General features: G+C 38.2%; 3 protein-coding genes and 1 pseudogene across 13 annotated transcripts in view; 1 reads left to right on the forward strand and 3 right to left on the reverse strand.

Annotated features, from left to right (window-relative positions):
• Window positions 1-339: 339 nt before the first annotated feature.
• On the reverse strand, window positions 340-18,142 carry LOC117591936 (annotated as a pseudogene).
• Window positions 578-16,923, reverse strand: LOC117591929 (2-hydroxyacylsphingosine 1-beta-galactosyltransferase). 5 transcript variants are annotated; one of them, XM_034285334.1, is made up of 6 exons: window positions 16,624-16,923; window positions 6,179-6,261; window positions 5,982-6,039; window positions 4,175-4,358; window positions 1,364-2,505; window positions 578-1,297 (listed from the first exon to the last, which is right to left on the reverse strand). In XM_034285334.1, the coding sequence occupies exons 2-6, from the start codon at window positions 6,255-6,257 to the stop codon at window positions 1,132-1,134; spliced, it is 1,629 nt and encodes a 542-aa protein (XP_034141225.1). In that variant the 5' UTR covers window positions 6,258-6,261; window positions 16,624-16,923; the 3' UTR covers window positions 578-1,131. The 5 variants fall into 5 exon arrangements, with proteins under 5 accessions (XP_034141225.1, XP_034141224.1, XP_034141223.1 ...); XM_034285333.1 differs by lacking the exon at window positions 16,624-16,923 and adding an exon at window positions 12,825-13,398; XM_034285332.1 differs by lacking the exon at window positions 16,624-16,923 and adding an exon at window positions 12,795-13,398.
• LOC117591933 (craniofacial development protein 1) lies at window positions 14,050-15,222 on the reverse strand. The gene is made up of 2 exons (XM_034285342.1): window positions 14,456-15,222; window positions 14,050-14,394 (listed from the first exon to the last, which is right to left on the reverse strand). Exons 1-2 carry the CDS (start codon window positions 15,151-15,153, stop codon window positions 14,304-14,306), a joined length of 789 nt encoding a protein of 262 aa, XP_034141233.1. The 5' UTR covers window positions 15,154-15,222; the 3' UTR covers window positions 14,050-14,303.
• LOC117591927 (guanine nucleotide exchange factor DBS) overlaps window positions 16,964-18,142 on the forward strand; it is a 55,867-nt gene continuing 54,688 nt past the window's right edge. For 5 of the 7 annotated variants that reach the window (XM_034285320.1, XM_034285322.1, XM_034285325.1 and 2 more), the window contains exon 1: window positions 16,968-17,229. In XM_034285320.1, coding sequence (XP_034141211.1) covers window positions 16,995-17,229 — 235 coding nt within the window. In that variant the 5' untranslated portion in view covers window positions 16,968-16,994. Of the gene's footprint in view, window positions 17,230-18,142 lie in introns of all 7 variants that reach the window. The other 2 variants (XM_034285329.1, XM_034285321.1) reach the window with 2 other exon arrangements.

Here is an 18,142-nt window from a genome sequence, read left to right on the forward strand (position 1 = left end):
TGATAAATGCATCTATAAATTGTAACCAAACACTTTGTGGTTTTAGTTTGCCGTTTGAAAAATAATAAGGTATTTTTTACGAAGTTTTGACTATTAATATTACTATTACTTATTACAACCAGATGTAAGATCCTTAAGTTATGGTGAAAAAACGCTACCTCTAAAAATCGTTAAAAAAATTTCCTTGAGGAAAAATCGTGTTCGGTAGTGTTATTTTGTAAATTAGGGGGAAAGTTTCCGGTTGTGTTTTTGCTTGTTCAATTACAAAAATATACAAACGAATTAAAAGTAAGAGGTAACTGCCAGCTATCAAGAATTTAGTACTTGATATTTAAAAAGAAAGTATAAATCTGCTTAAAACAAAAATAATATGAAAGGAAATAATAACGTATAATCTGAAACTGAAATTTTATTTATTTTAAAAGTCTTTACAGGCATAAAGAACGAAAATTATTTGACATGACACATTTTCTTTCTTGCATATGAATAGGCATAGCGCATTACAATACTTTTTTATAAATATTAAATGATTTTTCCCTACAAACATTACAACAAACATTACAAATACATAAAATAACAAATATCCAGGTAGTATGTCATAAGTAACCGGGCCGTTCAAATTGTTTATATTATGCTTACCACACTAATGTAGTCTTAAAAAATGTGTGTCAAAAAATCGGACTCAAAATACTGTCTCCTTTTCAACGAAAGGGTTATCCCCCTACTGAAGTGCTTTTCTAACCCCCTAAGTCTAGCAAATTCTCCGATGGGCCAAAACTGACGTAGGTTGCATGCCATTGCTCTATCCTTGGACAAGAAGAACAAATATAAAAATAACAGGTTTTACAATTAAACACTTATTATTATTCTTTATTTCGTTTCAACTTTTCTCGAAATTTTGTTTTGTAGACTTTGGCTTCAATTTTCCATAAAACAATTTCTTCTAGGCTATTGGTGAAGCCATTTTCGGTCATTATAAATAAAGTATGTAAATATTTACAAGGAAATTTCTCACATCAATATAAGGAAAAGAAAGCTAAATTGGTTCTGATGAAAATCACATGAAAGCCCTCGTAAGATTAATGTTTTAACTAATATAGGGCTAATCATTTATCTAAGATTGGGATCCAGTTAAATCTTCTTCGACTTTGCTTTGCCTGCTGTAGGCGCAGCGGTCGAAGGAATTTGTAGGCTCAGCTTTTCAGAGCGGAAGTCGAGTCGCTTTATTAACAAAACGAGCACATAAAAGGCAAGAAGATATACTGCCACCACATCTAGTAGATAAAATTGGGTCCAGCTGAGAAAAGCGATAGAGAGGTTTTTAATTCGCATAAGCGGGGAATGTGGATATACATTAACTCACTTCATATTTCGTGCTGGAGCTTGAAGATGATAAGCGCCCTTGTGGCGGAGCACATACTCCGTCCAGTATATGGCAGTCTCAAGAGCTGTCGAGCGCTGATCAAGCAGAAGGTTCTGTCGATATCTGGCGGCATTTCTGTATCGGGAATCGTGTATCACTCTCATAATGGCCTTGTAGAGCTGATTGGTCGATAGTGTCTCCAGGTCCAGCTTAATGGCGTAACCATCGGCCTCAGCCTTGGCGGAGTTCACATCATGGTCACAAAAAACAGGCATTGTTACCACGGGTACTCCATGATAGACTGTTTCAAACATGCTCAATAAGCCCCCATGAGTGACAAAGGCGCGAAGCTTTGTATGGCCCAGAATATCTTGCTGAGGCAACCATCGTGATAGTTTCACATTTGATGTCAGATCCTGCATATCTGCGGAGCTGCCTTCGTATTTCCATAACACATGATAGGGGAGGCGGGCAAAAGTTTTGACGAGCATTCGACGTAAAGACTCTGGCATATTGGCAGCCTTTACAGAGGACCCCATCGACACGTAAATGAAACCAGACGCACCGGAGGCGCCAATGAAGTCCTCCAAGTCCTTGGGAAGCTTTCTTGCTGGCTTACAATGTATGCAAGCAACCTCTGCTACATTAGGATTGAGAGCTCTAGGATATGACACCACCGCATGGCCATTTTGCAGAATAAAGCTTACATTACGTGACATCTCGTAAGGATGTGGCATGTGGGAGCCCAAATGTTCACGCAGGACGAAATGCGTTCTCCGAATAACATACTGTGGATAAATAGAGAATAAAGTGACATTGTGAAGCCATGCGCAGATCTTCCTTACCATGTGCATTAGATTTTGTCCGATCTGCATTCCCGTGTTTATTGCCCGCTCGTATAGGCTCATAGTGTCCGTAAAGCGAGAGTAAAAGTTTGGAGTTATGGCATAGCTTATGGGGTTCCCCGCTACCGAGAGACTTCCTGTATAGAAGCCTACAGTATTTATGTACATGAAAGGAATTTTGTATTGATGTACCAGTCCCAGCACACACTCCGGAAAAGCTCCGTCCAATATGGCTAGATCAAAGCTACGGTTCGCCAAATCTTTGGTCTCCGCGTCGCCAAGCATAGCATCACACGACTGTCAACAGAATTTCAAATACATATTTTATTAAACATCACTAGAGCGGAGTGATGCTGTTTTTTTTTATCAATCGAATGTCATGAAAATTTGAGTACAAATGTACATTGTATATATTTTTGGTAAGGCATATTTGTACATATGAGGCTGACAGACTGTAGTAATGGCAACCAAATTCGACCACTCAAAGCTAATCAATATTCTTCTTAATGTTCTAATATTGATTTGAAAAGTAGCTAATATTTCATAAATAGTCACGATCGGATGAATAGAAGAGAACAGTTGGGTTCGGTTAGTATAACCTTAACAATAACCTGAAACCTGATCAATGTTCACAAAAATGACACCCATCGAAATATGCTCGCGAGCGATGTGAAGCTGCCATTAGCTATGAAGCTTTCCTTTTGGATGTAAATTAAACATTGAATTTTGTATTATAATTTCGAATAAAAGGTCTGTCTAAATTTGTACCCACATTACTTTAAAGTGCAAAGACTATTTATACCCGGTACTCGAAGAGTAAACAGGGTTTATTGTTTTTGTGCGAATAACAGTTGAATAACAGTTCAAAAATGAGCCACGCCCCCTTCCGCCCCCGCAAAAGGGCGAAAACCTCTCAAACCTACAATTTTGAAGATAAAAGAAAACTAAAAACGCCATTCCGTAGTGAATGGCCATATCTATCAGATCACTGAATTGGGATCCGATAGGATCATTATTATAGCCACAATGGAGAAACTAATTTCCAGTGGCTAAACCCACCATGTCCCGCAGCTTTTGTTGCTCTTTTTACATTCTCTCATTCACACTCTGCTTCTGCTTCACTCGGCCCCTGCCTCTGCCCTCCCCCTGGCGATTCCTCTACCGACTTTTAACCCACCCCGTCCCACAGCTTGTATTGGTATTTTTTTTGTGTGAGGGCGCTGCCTCTGCCGCAAGTCAGCAGTATGTGGGTCTAGGGAAGGGCGGCGAGCGTGTTGGTGTGACAAGTGTTGTAGATGTAGATGACAGATGAAGAAAAAATTTAAAATTTGACAAAACACAGCTGAGGTGCAGATGCACTATTGTCCCAATGAGGTCAAAACCACCGACAAATGCGGTTTAATCGCGTTTCCCGAATACCGGCCCTCGTTAATCATAAAACATATTCATTTTACTTAAACATCGTAATTCGATAACTTAACAACGTAAATGCTTTATGACTGTCTTCAAACAACGATATCTTGTATGTACATTATGCGAGACATAATCTTTTTCTCATTGGTAGTTTCAACGGTACCAGAAAATTTCATAGATGGCGCCACTTTCGAAAAATCAGCTGTGAAACCTAGCGGTCATTATTGCACAGAATGTGCAGGGAAAAAGTACCCATTTTATTGCTGTTTTAAATATCTCATAAATTGGAAAATACGATTAACTGATCCAATTTTTTGATGCATTTTATTTAGTAGGCTTTTTACTACTTGTTCTGTAATGTGAACGATATATAGTGGTTGGCGATGTCTTCTACATCTAGATGTAGTCCTGAGTGCGTATAAAAGTTGTGACGCGTAAGAAGCGTCTCACACGTCCCTTCTCGTTTTATTAAGCATTTTATGCTTTCTTCTGTGAGCTCTATTGCCTGACCAAAAATATCCTTGCAAGATTATACAATTAACAATTTGCTTACCTCAAAAGCATATCGAATACCATCCCACGGCTTTATAGGCATTTCTCCAGCAATTCTAGCGCCCAACAAATCCCAATTCGTATAGTTCTGAATGTATTCAACAAGGCCAGCTGGCGTCACCTCTTGCAGGCCATCGATATGAAAATCTGCCGGGAACCCACTTAGGAAGGTAATATTATGTCCTCTGGAATCAAAAAAGGTTATATATTAGTTGAATATTCAAGTTCAACTGTTAAGTAAAAAGGTACGAGAAAAAATGTTCGTAGTTCATTGATTCTCCATAATTCACTTTTGGACCTAGTTATCTAATTCATGACATCTTTTACTTGTAGACTGATGCACTTTTTTATACCCGGTACTCGAAGAGTAAATAGGGTTTATTGTATTTGTGCGAATAACGGTTGCATGTAACGCACAGAAGGAACCGTTTCCGACCCCATAAAGTATATATATTCTTGATCAGTATCAATAGACGAGTCGATAGAACAATGTCTGTCTGTCCGTCTGTCCGTCTTGTTTGTCGGTTAGTTCTCAGAGACTATAGAAGCTAGAGCCACCAAATTTTGGCTCCAGACTGCTGTATGCTCACACTGAAACCAAAAGTAGCCCCGCCCCCTTCCGACCCCGCAAAAGGGCGAAAACTTCCCAAAACTACAGTTTTGAAGATAAAAGAAAACTAGAGCCATTCCATGGGGAATGACCATATCTACCGGATCCCCAAATTGGGATCCGATTGGATGATTATTATATCCAGAATGAAGAAATTAATTTGCAGTGGCTAAACCCACACCGTCCCGCAGCTAATATTTTTTTTTCAAATTCTCTCATTCACACTCTGCTTCGCGCAGACACGTCTGTGCCTCTGCCTCTGCCACGTCTCTGCCCTGACTCTGCAGTGCGTGGCTCTAGGGCAGGGTGGCGAGCTAAAGGAGCGTGTTGGAGTGAGTAGTGTTGTTGATGCAGATGACAGATGAAGAAAAAATTTAAAATTTAACAAATAACCGCTAAGGTGCAGATGTAGTACTGAGTGCCGGGTATAAAAGTTGTGACGCGTAAGAAGCGTCTAACACGTCCCTTCTCGTTTTTACTATAAACTTAGAGTCTTGCCCCATCGCAATAAATATTTGTCAGTTCGAAGAATCTCAAACAAAAGGGGAATATACATACGAATGTTCTCCTTGACTCTGTCAATATCTCTTTCAGAACCAATCTTAATTAATGTTGATTGTTTTCGTTGACTAATGTATATAACTAAGATATCCAATACCAAATATGAATCCTTCCGATCATTTATTGGTCATCGCGATGACCGTACGGAATTGCATCTTCAGTTTTCTCTTTTCAAAATTCTTCTTCTTCTTCAAAATTGTGGATACAGCACATTTTCGCCCTTTGTGGGGGGCGGATGAAGGAGTGGCTAAAATTTGAAACAGACTTGACTCAGTGTGATATCACATGAGTCTTCACCCCAACCTTGGGGACTCTAGCTCTTATAGTCCCTGAGAACGAGGCTGCAAATAAGACGGACAGAGGGATAGACCGACAGACAGGTATAGAATCGGCTTTTGATGCTGATCAATATATACATATACATATGTACTTTATAGGGTCGGAAACGTTTCATTCTGTGCGTTACATGCATACTGTACCTGGTATAAAAGTTGTGATACGTACCAGGCGTCTAACAAAGGTTCTTAATCATTTTTATATATAATTGTGTGGAAATTAGATAGGTTCTGCCCTGAACTGTATGGGCTTTTTGCACCGGGAAATTGTGAAGTGTGCAAAATCTATTCAGAACACTCACCTGGCTATTAATCCCTTGGCCAACTCCCAAAATGGTATTTTGTGTGACTTTGTTCCACCTGTAATAATTTTGATGAATTAATCCGACTTCAAACTTTAAATTTGTTTTTTAGTTACAAATAAAAAATAAGTTATGCGTTTTTAAAATGCTCTCATAGGTATATATTAATCAGCAGTTTATTGATTTGAAACGCTTACCTTGTGTAGCCATCAGAATGTCAGCCGCCAGTGTGCAGCAGATACAAAGGATCAGCAACAAGCCGACAGTTCGATGCATGTTGCTGCAAGTGAAACAACAAGCTTTGGTCAGCTTTGCTAACTATTACAAGTTGTAGAACTTCTAAACCGTTTGTCGCGACTTCAGATCAGTATTTGGGACGCAACCACGCACGTTCCCAGACTTTATAGATTTCATACGAGTCAGCTTCATGCGCGTGATGTTTAAGTCACTTAATCGAGCGTTTAGTACACGACCGAAAATTTTATAATGTACATATAATTGTTTTGTTCTCACTGCTAAAAGGAATTTTTTAATAATGAGAGCTTACTCACAGTGTCAGCAAAAAGTCAACAAGCAATAAACCGAAATTCCACTTAACTGGAGACAGGGGGCAGACTTCGGTTCGACCTGAAGGGAGACTGGTCTAAATCGAATGACCCTATCATACATACATATGTATGTACACAAAGAGACAATGTACGCGTATTAATATACTTTGTTGGAACTTTCGATTACTTCCAACTAATGTAAAATTTGAAAACATCCACAAGGTACAGACGTACTACTGAGTACGGGTATAAAAGTATAAAAGTTTTGTCGCGTCTCACACGTCCCTCCTCATTTACTCTATCCTACATTATCTATCCTACAAAAGATATATTTAGGCAACAAAAATTTTGTGTGATATCACATCGCCACTGTAAAGGGCGAAAATCTGTGACGCTTAGGAGGTATGGATTCAGCCAACAAATATTATAAAACTCTTACCAAAAAGCTGTAAATCTTAAGTGCAAATCGAATATTATATTTGGGTATTATATAAAAGAAAACTTTCTATACATGGTTAAGTCTTCAAAGGAGTAGTCAGTCATCGCACATATAAAATTTCATGTTTAAAACCAAGAAAACTCAAAAATTGCATTTTTAATGTGTAACATAATGCTTAAAATAAAACTGTAAAAAATGCTCGGTCACAACGATAGATAGAACTTTATAGAATATCTAATTTGATAATATTTTGGTTGACACATCATATACCAATCACAAATAATGTTATTTTATATTTCATGTAAACGTAAACGTGTTATTTTAAACATTGAGCTCAAGGCAAGACAGGATTGCCAAGAGTGTTAGAAACTATGTAGACCGAAATTTTTTCGCCGTGCAGTTAATTTTTCAATTTTCTTGTGCAAGTTGAAAAATAGCTAACTTTACTGTTCACAATGCCAACACATCAAGAGATCCATGTATTTCGTAATGTTTCCAAAAATTTCAGTAAAAGACTTCATACCAAAGTTCATACAATATTTAAGTAGATGAGCTTCCATTGCGGGACCATAAGCATCTGACAGACAACAAAGCTTCACAAAAATCGGAATTTATTTATTCTTTACCCGATACAATTTAGAACAAATAAAATTGTATGTTTATGACGTGGGTTATAAAAAATTGGAATAGTATCCATTTTTCACGTACATATATAAACATACAGTCATGATGGGAGTTCAACACATGGGAACATCAAGTTTTTGTCTCTGCTCTTGCCCCCACATCAAATTATGTAACTGCTTTTATACAAAGCAAAATACAGACGAAGGCATAAATGCCCCCAATAACTCAGGCTAGTTCTGCTTCCTTTTCTGCTCCATTCTCCTCTTCCCTCTGCAATTCCTCTCATTCCTATGACTTCCTACCTAGTAGCCTATCAAAATGCTCGCGGCTTAGTAATAGACAGTTTAACATTTTCGTCCCACGTTAGTTCCGAAGTATTGGCAGGTCGGTACACAATTTATAGGAATGATCCATTCCTATAGCTTTCACAAAACCTGGATAACTTGATCGTATTTTCCACCGACTTTGGATATCTTAACATACGACCAGCACCTGCCCGCCTTAAAAACTTTTTCTCTATCTGATAAAGACCATATAATATGTCTTGGTGATTTCAACATGCCAGGTACTGTTTGGTGTTCGACATGACTTAATTAATGGCTAACTAGATACATATGTCCCTGTCTCAAGTCAATCATGTGTAAATTCCTTGGGTGGATTTCTTAATCTGTGTTTTGTCTTGGATACGACCATAGCGTTGCCATAACGTTACGCATAACCATTACCATAACTTTTCGATTCCCATTAGACCCACTAGAAACTTGATTCTCTATTTTTTCGACTTTGTACGAGAAGGGACGTGTGAGACGCTTCACAAATTTTATACTCGGCACTCAGTACTACATCTGTACCTTAGCGGTTTTTTGTTAAATTTTAAAATTTTTCTTTATCTGTCATCTACATCTACAACACTTCCCACGCCAACACACTCCTTTAGCTCGACCCCCTTTCCTAGAGCCACACACTGCAGAGTCCCGGCAGACGCAGAGGAACGAGAGAGGCAGAGGCCGCACGCTGCAGAATCAGTGTGAATGAGATAATTAAAAAAAACAAATATAATCTGCGGGATGGTGGGTTTAGCCACGGTAGAGGCAGAGGCCGCACACTGCGCGAAGCAGAGTGTGAATGAAAGAATGAGCAAAAAACAAATATAAGATGCGGGACGTGGTTGGTTTAGCGACTGCAAATTAAATTCTTAATTGTGGCTATAAAAATGATCCAATCGGATCCCAATTTCGGTGATTGGTGATCTGATAGATCACTTCTTTTATCTTCAAAATTGTAGCTTTGAAAGGTTTTCGGGGGCCCCCTTTTGCGGGGGCGGAAGGGGGCGGGGCTCAGACAGACGGACAGACAGACATAGACTCGGCTATTGATGCTGATCAAGAATATATACACTTTATGGGTTCGGAAACGTTTGCTTCTGAGCGTTACATACAACCGTTATTTGCACAAATACAATATACCCTATTTACTCTTCGAGTACCGGGTATAAAAATATAAACTTATACTCATGTACTTATTGTTTTGAGTATGTCTCGCGCTCACAATAACGAACAATCAATGATCACGCAGTAAGCACATTAACTAAAAATAAGAGATAAATATGTACATACATACATACGTATGTTAATAATAATTTTTATTCCATTTCTGTACATGCATACATACATACATGTATCAGCGAAATGGAAAAATCTTATGGAGTTACATACATATGTAAAATCATACACATGTGAAAGTTTAAAAGCAAACTAGAGTGTGCCGAAAGCTACATACATATGTACATATGTATATTCCATGTAGGAAAAAAGTATTGCTGTGCAGTGTAACTGCCCGATGGGAATTACGATCCCCAGTTTATGCGCGACACGTTCAATCCCATATCTCGCATATGTGGCCAGTAACCGCGATAGTGCAGTTGGCCAAGTGGTTCGGGCCAAGTGAATATATATACATATGCATGTACATACACATACATACATACATATGTGCGTAGTACGTGAGTGTCATCAAATCTGTGTCGTAACCTAAGCACGGTTATCTCTTTTATGCGTATGCACATGACAGCCAAAAAGCCAAAATAGTTTTGCAGACGCAGAATGCGTAACGAAAACAAAAAGGGAAAAAGGGATAAAATCGTTTTGAGTTTTGCTTTTAATTGGTTACGGTATCAGACGAAAAGTCAGCCGATGCTCACATATACTTATGTACATATGTGTGTGTGTACTTCCTATGTGTATGTATATTTTTATGCAAGTGTTGGTTAAATCAATAAAAAAATCATAATTAATTAAATGGCATGCGACTTTCACTTTCTTCTGTGGGTAGTACAAGTACTTGCGTATCGGAGTCAATCTAGCCTCTGTACCGAACTTATAGAAGCCGCTATTATTCCAGCGGCATTTTTTAAAGCTTTACTTAATTTTAAATAGTGGAGTCCAGGATGGGGCATAACAACTAAATGCATGTGCGCTCCGGTTTTCGAACACATCGATTGGGACATACTTATCCTCGGACTTGCGTTGCGCTGTGTTTCTCTGCAAGTGCAACCAGTTGCAGCTGTCGGCTGTTGGCTGGGCTAGCAACTGGTGGCAAGATCATTATTACGTGTTTCATCATTATCATGCAGGCAGTGCAGTATCAGGTTGAATGCGCTCAAAGAAAACGAAAGTGCAGGCGTTTCAGGCGGCGCTCAGAAAAACCCCATCGACGACAATACAATGAAGTCGAGTATACATACAGACGCTGCACGTCTCATTTAGCTACAATCGCCACTCGATTCGCCACATATGTATGCATATATACGTATTGTACAATCAAAGCTCTTTTTGAACAGGTTTCCCATATTGACCGAAAATCATGTGGCAAGATATTCTCAGATAGATACGAGTGTAGAAATCTCCACTTGCAAAACAAATTGAAAGGTGTTCCACACTGTACATTTAGCGTAGCAAATAATTTGATGCATTCCACATGATGAATTCTGGAAAGCGACCAAGTGCAGAATTAAGGAGTTTAGTGTAAACTAACCCAGTAATCACAAAAGCTGGCTCTCATGGGTTCCAGCATTTTGCAACTGGAATGGAAGAAAACTATATTTACCTAGAATATTGGCATGCCCGCTTTTTATGGCCTATGTTTTTGGGACAACTGTTTTCATTGACTTTGGCGATGCTCATACTGTCATTGTTTGCTTGCCCTGGCCTTACATCATAGCCAAAAGACAGCTAGAGACGCGTCTTTTTACATCCGTTAAAATGGTCAAATATTTTGTCGTTCCTACACTAACTATTTCGCTAAGTTATGTGCCTGCTTTATGCCAATTACCCCACGTCTGGCCTAACACCTTTGCCAAGTGTCGCATGGAACCCAGTGTCTTATGTTATTGCGGCTGCTGTCCTCTCTTTGTGTTTTGCGGCATATGTCAGGCCGACAACGGAGAGCGAATTGCTTAAGTGCTTCTGCCAAAAAATAGACAGCCAAGCCACACAGTCGAGATTTTTTTATACCCGGTACTCGAGAAGTAAATAGGGTATATTGTATTTGTGGGGGGAATAACGGATGTTTGTAACGCACAAAAGGAAATGTTTCACCCCACAAAGTATATATATTATTTATCAGCATCAATAGCCGAGTCGATAGAGCCATGTCTGTCTGTCCGTCTTGTTTGTCGGATTGTTCTCAGAAAGCTCTAAGAGCTCTTAGTGCTGGAGCCACCAAATTTTGCCTCCAGACTGCTGTATGCTCACACTGAATCCAATGTATTTAAAAAATTACCGCAGCCCCCTTCCGCCACCACAAAGCGCGAAAATCTTTGAAGATAATTTTGAAGATAAAAGAAAACTAAAAACGCCTTTCCGTAGGAAATGACCATGTCTATCAGATCATAGACTTAAGATCAGATTGGATCATTATTATAGCCAGAATAAAGACATTAATTTGCAGTGGTTAAACCCACCCCGTCCAGCAGCTTTTTTTTGTTTTTTGCACATTCGCTCATCCACACTCTGCTTCTACAGTGTGCGGCCTATGCCTATGCAGTGCCTCTGCAGTGTGTGGCTCTAGAGGAGGGGGCGAGCTAAAAGAGCGTGTTGGCATGAGAAGTTATGTAGATGTAGATAACAGATGTAGAAAAAATATAATTAAAAAGTCACATGTGTAATTCGAAAAAAAAAACAATAAGGTGCAGGTACTTTGACTGAGTACCGTGTATAAAAGTTGTGACGCGTAAGAAGCGTCTAACACGTCCCTTCTCGTTAAGAGTAGCTTAACGACTTTGCACAAATAGCTAATACAACTTCCACTTGTGTATACACGGCAAAGTAATGATTAATTTGATAGACTTACAAAAACTGAAAAATCAATTTGGAGGATTTACTTCAAGTCATTGAGTCTAAAATCTTCTGAGGCCATTGCCAAAACAATTTTAGATCATAGCTTAGGCTTCAGGCTTAACCATATATAAACTACAATTTTTTTCTCTACATTTCTCGTAATTTTGCTAATATTTCTGGTGTGTCTGGACATTTGATTTTACGAAAGCTATCACCTAATAAACAATTTTAGGATGACACACAGCAAATGACAACTCAGGCAATAAAAACAAAATAAATCCCAACGACTCTGATCAGCCTTGACCAGATTTGAGAAACGTTAAACATTAATAAAAAGATTGCAGATACGAGTAAAACTACATCAAACGTTATACATACATACATTCATATATACATATGTGCATGTACATTTTATTATGTAATTCATTTTATTTATTTTATAGTTAAGAGTCGACACCGTTCCAGATTTCCTATTAATTGTTATTCAAAGAGTGATGAGCACAAAATGTTCGTGTCTTGAGTCTTCTGTTTTGCCTCGTTTTATAATTTCAGTAATTTGGCTTTGTTTGTTTTACTTTGTTTTGACCTTGCGTTACTCCAAACCACCTGAATAACATACTTTTAGCCTCTTCAATAAATTCTCTATATTTTTACTAAGACTCAATAGACTTACTAGACTCAATTCGTCACTCTATAAGACTAAAAAAAGTGTGTGGTTTCAACATGGTTGGCACAACTTGTTCATCATGCGAACTCGAATAATTTTTGCTTTTTGTTCTTAAGCGTTAAGCCCTGGCTGACTACAAGAATTTTTGGTTATAATAATTGTATTCAGTTTTTTAGATATACCCGTTTCTTAACTTACTGTTACAGTACCATATGGGTAGGTTCAAACCTAATGCAACTACGAGGTCTTAGCTTTGAGAATCGGAGCACTTGGATTCGATTTGGTTGGGCGAGTTATTCAAATTGCTGGAGATTGATTTTGCACAGTCGCATGTTAAATTCTCTTTATATTGTGCTGCACTTTTAACCTTCCATGCATATGCATAAACTTGGATTCGAGATGAGTTTTTCTGTGGCCGAGGTACAGTTTTTTTTTTGGTATTGTCGCGTTACTCTTAAAGCATATGCAAAACTGTTAACACACTTTCACCAATCCATACGTATTATTTAATATCCGATTTGCATACACTGATAACAAAAATGAAACATATCCCTCCGTTCGAGCTTCAAATTCGTGGTTGCCATCCACCAGTGGGAGCAGAGGCGAAACGGGGCAGAGCCACAACACTCCCCGCTTTTTTTGGGTAGTTAGTATAACTTCTTATACCGACGCGTCGTCGCTAACCAATTGAACTTATTGGCCAATTGACACTTTGGTCCAACAAAAACAAAACGAAAACCACAAAACTTTTCACTTTTCTTCGGAGCTTGAGCTCTTGCCATTTACGAAGTTTCTCGGCGGGTATACTGAAACAAACTGAGACAACTGATCGTTGGGCTTGCTTTTTGGCGCTGCTTAACGTAACGACCAGAGACTGGTGTTACAACAATATGTGCATACGAGTATAACGCAAAGTCGACGATTGGCATCGGTTTCGGTTACGTTTGAGTTATTTTGGTCGGCACTGCATTTGATGCGTGGTATTTTTTAGTGTCATTCCATCTTCAAAAACCACAGGCCCTAGCCAGATCTATGTATATCTTATCAATTCCAAACTGATTGCTTGTATTTTATAATACTCATTCATATATATGTACATACATATATGTACATATGTACAACATGTGTTTATTTGAGTACATTCATACTCAAACATATTTATATACATACATATACAATATACGTTTATGTTTTGACACCGTATAAAATACGCTGTAAGGATTATTATACCAGGTACTCAAACAGTTAAAGGTTTGTATTGGAGTTGTGTTCGTAGTATGTGCGTAACGTACAGAAGTAAACGTTTCTGTTCCTATAACAGCATATATGTACATATGTATGTACATATATTTTTTGAAAGCGTGCCAGTGGAAATTTTTCTGTGTTTAATTTACATATGTTTAAAAAAATTTGTTTATATGTTTAATTTAAATACAAAATAAAACTCGTTAACTCGTTTCAGTAATACAGAAACTATTTTTTATTATTATTATTGGCATTCGGGTGATCAAGAACAGAACTCAATCAAAATGACTAAATCACACATATAAATATTTGTGGTAATTTACTAGATTTAAATTTAAACAATTCATTTGAATTGAAGCATAGCTCTTTCAACTACAAAATTGCGTAGAATCCGTGTGTGGATTTAAATTTGAAATTTCCATAAAAGGGAATAAGTATCAACGATGGCCGAGGCAGGTTGCCTTAATTTTTCCGGCGCGTTAGGCGTAAGTTTTTCTCAATTTCAAATTGTCGCAAATCGGTTCGCTGTAAAAAGTCCTGCCGTTCCAAATAGCTTAAAAAATAAAAATAAATATAGGTGAAAGGTGGCATAAAAAGTACAAGATAATATTTACCCATCCTTGCCCTTATTGTGCGTGCGGAGCTCCTCATTGATACCTTCGTCTGTTTTAAAAGTTTTCCAATCCATTTGCGACGTTTCTAGCACAGACAGTTTTTTTTTTTTGCTTAGTTGATTAAGAAGAGAGCCAACTCCATCGCCATTTAGCGATCTTTTGGATTCGCGAGGTAAGCATTTCGAATGGGTGGCTGTAGGTTGCTCGTGGTATTCCCTTGCATTGGTAGAATTTTTGGATTGTGGTTTGTGGATTGCTGAAATCTTTTCCTTTGAAGCGATATTGTTGTCGTCGGTGAGTTCTACTAGTTTCTCCACTGATTTCGGCTTATGTTGAATTTGATTGTCACTCCCAACGTCACTTAAAAATTCAGCCCAGAGCGCGTTGGAACGGGATTTATCTGTTTCCTCATCTGATTCCAGCTCGTCTTTTACCATATTTTGTATACCATTTTTGATTCGGTTTGATTGTCTGGTTTTACGAGGTACGGAACTTTCAGATTCAAATACATTAGACGATATAGTTCTTTTTTTCTTATTCCTGGTCGGTTCGGAAGAATTGTCGTCAGAATCAAAGTCTTCCGACTCAGAGTCATTATTACCGCTTTCGTCGTCACTGCCAGACTCAATATTTTCACCCTCTATGCAAAAATCTTCGTCGTTTTCGCTTTCCGATGCATTTTCTTCTCCCTTGTTCATATTTTTTATTTTACTTTTTATTCACACCGAATTATGTTTTATTATATTATATTATAAAATCCACACGATACACACAATACACGCAGATAATCTACTTAAAATCGCATAAAACGGAGACGTAGATATGGCAAAATATTACTAACCAAATTAATCGATTAAGGCTAAAATTATTTAGGGTACTCCCAGATGTGTGGAATAGGTTTCAGAAGGTCAGGTGGGTGATTCTCTTAATATTGCAGGCATAATGTATAACACTCTTAAATTTTCAGTTGTTAAAGCCTAGTGATCTGATCGAAAAAACGGGCAGCTAGAAAAATCAGGGATTTTATTCGTATGGAACTGATAAGAAATATTGTCGCGCACAAACTACTTTCTAGCGGCTGTACGCCAGGCAGTACTCAGATCGACAAGCCGATAGTATTTTATGGTATTGATAGTATTTGTGTGGTCTTAGTTGGTATGTTGCTAGCAGCTGGACAAATATAGATTTGTTCTATATTTCGAGCGGGTACCTAGCAAACCTAGAGTAGTCTCAATCAAATGGAGGCAACAATGCCACTGAAGTTGAAAGATAGATGACCACCGTGCTTCTAATTATAGATTTTATAATTATAGAGATTATTATAGATTAATGAAATTATATTGAATTTATTTGCATTTTTAATTGGTTTTACTTATTTGAAAGCCAGTTGCTTTATGTCGCCAAGACACAGATCCGGCTGGGCTGTTAAAAAAGGTTTTAAGTGGCTTTAACTCCCCCCAATATATATTCCCATGTGGTTTTAGCTTACCGTTTGAAAAATATTAAGCTGATTTTTGCGAAATTTTGACTTTAAAAACTTTAGGTGCATTAATTTGGCGTTGTGGCCACACAGAGCACGAAACGAATGTGGTGTGAATGTGAGAATGTACAAAAAATAAAAATAAAATGTGCTAGGCAGGGTGGGTTTTGCCACTGCAAATTAATTTCTTCATTCTGGCTATAATAATGATCCAATTCGGTGATCTGATAGATATGGTCTTCCCCAACCGAATGGCGTTTTTAGTTTTCTTTTATATTCAAAATAGTGAATACGAGCATACAGACATCTGTATGAAAAATTGGACGGACGGACAGACAGATATGGCTATATCGACTCGGCTATTTATGCTGATCAATAATATATGTATATATTTTGTGGGGTCGGAAACGATGCCTTCTCAGTGTTACTTACATACATCCACTTTGTGCACAAAGTTTACTATTTACTCTTCGAGTACCGGATATAAAAAATTCCAGATTCGGTCGACGGTAAATATCCATCAGGTTAATCGCATACTGAGGTAAACTAATTAAAATCACAAACAATTTGTGGAATACCGTCATTATTAAAACATAAATGTACACATATGTAGGTATGTACAAGTTTAAAAGTTTATATATCTTATATATATATAAATATGTATGTATGTATTTACATGTGTACTTACATAGGTATACGGCGTAAACTATACGCCGACTGAGAGGAAATTAATGTGGCGCATGCCCATCATTGCTTCATCAGCAATGCATTTGAAAACCAAACAATGCTTTTGGCTTTCAATTCTACAATGCCAAGCAACATCAGACACACAGTGTTTTACAATTAAAGTCGCCGGATCGGAAAATTCCTTTTTCCTAAAAGTGGCGCCGGATGCATTGATTTTTTGTTATCATTAACGCAACGTCAATGCTTTTGATGTTACCATTTGTGAATGTGTTTCTAATGACAAAGTTAAAACTTGTTTCAACTGAAAAAAAAAAATTGGTTTTAAACTGACACATGCATATTTCTCATATGTAAAAACAGAAGGATTCTGTAATGGAAAACTCACCGTCCCATTCAATTGAAATAAAAATTGATAATTTCCTTGAGCACTTTCAACGTAGTGCTTCCAAGGCCGTCGATATTGATGGCGACGAATGGAGTAATGAAAAATGCATGCAAAGATCAGCGCCAGTATCTGCCCAACCAGGAAGTCCGCTACATCAAACAGCAAAGCTCATTAATAAAACTATGAGCCAGACCAACAGCTTAGTGGTATCCGCATCAAAAGGTAGGTATCACCAGAAAATTCAAGGACGCCAATACCACTAGGACACTAAAAATGTACTGCTATCGATTTTCCTATTTTTTACGGATACTGACATTGCATTTTCCAAGCTAACAGAAATGTACACGTTTTTCCATATGTATTAGCAAAGATTTGACATGTAGTTATATGAAGCCCAACACCATATAATTACTAAGATGTTGGACAAGGCCCCAAACAGCTGTTCTATAAGGGGGGACGTGGGTTACATTCTGTTCTGTACCTGGTCGTCAATTCCCTAGGCAGCTGAGTCAGTCCGTTTCGGTCCCCTGAACCCAATAACAGTGTACAAGCGAATCGCCCAACACAGAATGCCCAATGGTCGAGACAAGGACCAAAGACCAAACAAAAATATGTATTGCGGCCATTTTCGGTGTCATGCTCGAGCAGGCTTTTTTATACCCGATACTCGAAGATATTGTATTTGCGGAACAAATTTAACACACAGAAGCGTGTCCGACCCCACAAAGAATATGTATACATATATTCCTGGTCAGAAGTCCTTATGTGCGCCTATAGGAGATAGGTCAACCAAGTGTTGCATCCAGACTTCTGTTCCAAAATATCGTCCCGCCCCCGCAAAGGACGAAAATCTCCCACGGTGGGGTGACTGCTTATATTAATACACCAAGTGTTGTTGATTTATACATACGCTTAGTGCAGCTTATTGAAGCCAATGTCGTTGGCGTACTCCCTGAAGCACTGACGGCAGAAATTCCAGCCGTATTGAGATCGGATGAGATCATGTTAGATTAGGTTAGAGCAGGCACGGCAGCATCGGGAGCCTTGGCCGTATTTGCGGGGATGCGAGTACCAGAAAGTAGCAAACCCCATTTTGGCATCTAAAGCGAAAAATCGAAAATAAAGAAATGACATT

This window comes from Drosophila guanche, unplaced genomic scaffold, assembly GCF_900245975.1.
Source record: "Drosophila guanche unplaced genomic scaffold, DGUA_6, whole genome shotgun sequence".
NCBI classification, from domain to species: domain Eukaryota; kingdom Metazoa; phylum Arthropoda; class Insecta; order Diptera; family Drosophilidae; genus Drosophila; species Drosophila guanche.

Excerpts from the sequence above, each read along its gene's own strand:
- LOC117591929 (XM_034285334.1), bottom strand. The coding sequence starts at position 6,257 with ATGCATCGAACTGTCGGCTTGTTGCTGATCCTTTGTATCTGCTGCACA. Across the intron at positions 6,040-6,178 it reads CATTCTGATGGCTACACAAG|GTGGAACAAAGTCACACAAA; the intron begins GTAAGCGTTTCA and ends AAATTATTACAG. Across the intron at positions 2,506-4,174 it reads GTATTCGATATGCTTTTGAG|TCGTGTGATGCTATGCTTGG; the intron begins GTAAGCAAATTG and ends TTCTGTTGACAG.
- LOC117591933 (XM_034285342.1), bottom strand. The coding sequence starts at position 15,153 with ATGAACAAGGGAGAAGAAAATGCATCGGAAAGCGAAAACGACGAAGAT. Across the intron at positions 14,395-14,455 it reads CACAATAAGGGCAAGGATGG|CTATTTGGAACGGCAGGACT; the intron begins GTAAATATTATC and ends TTATTTTTTAAG.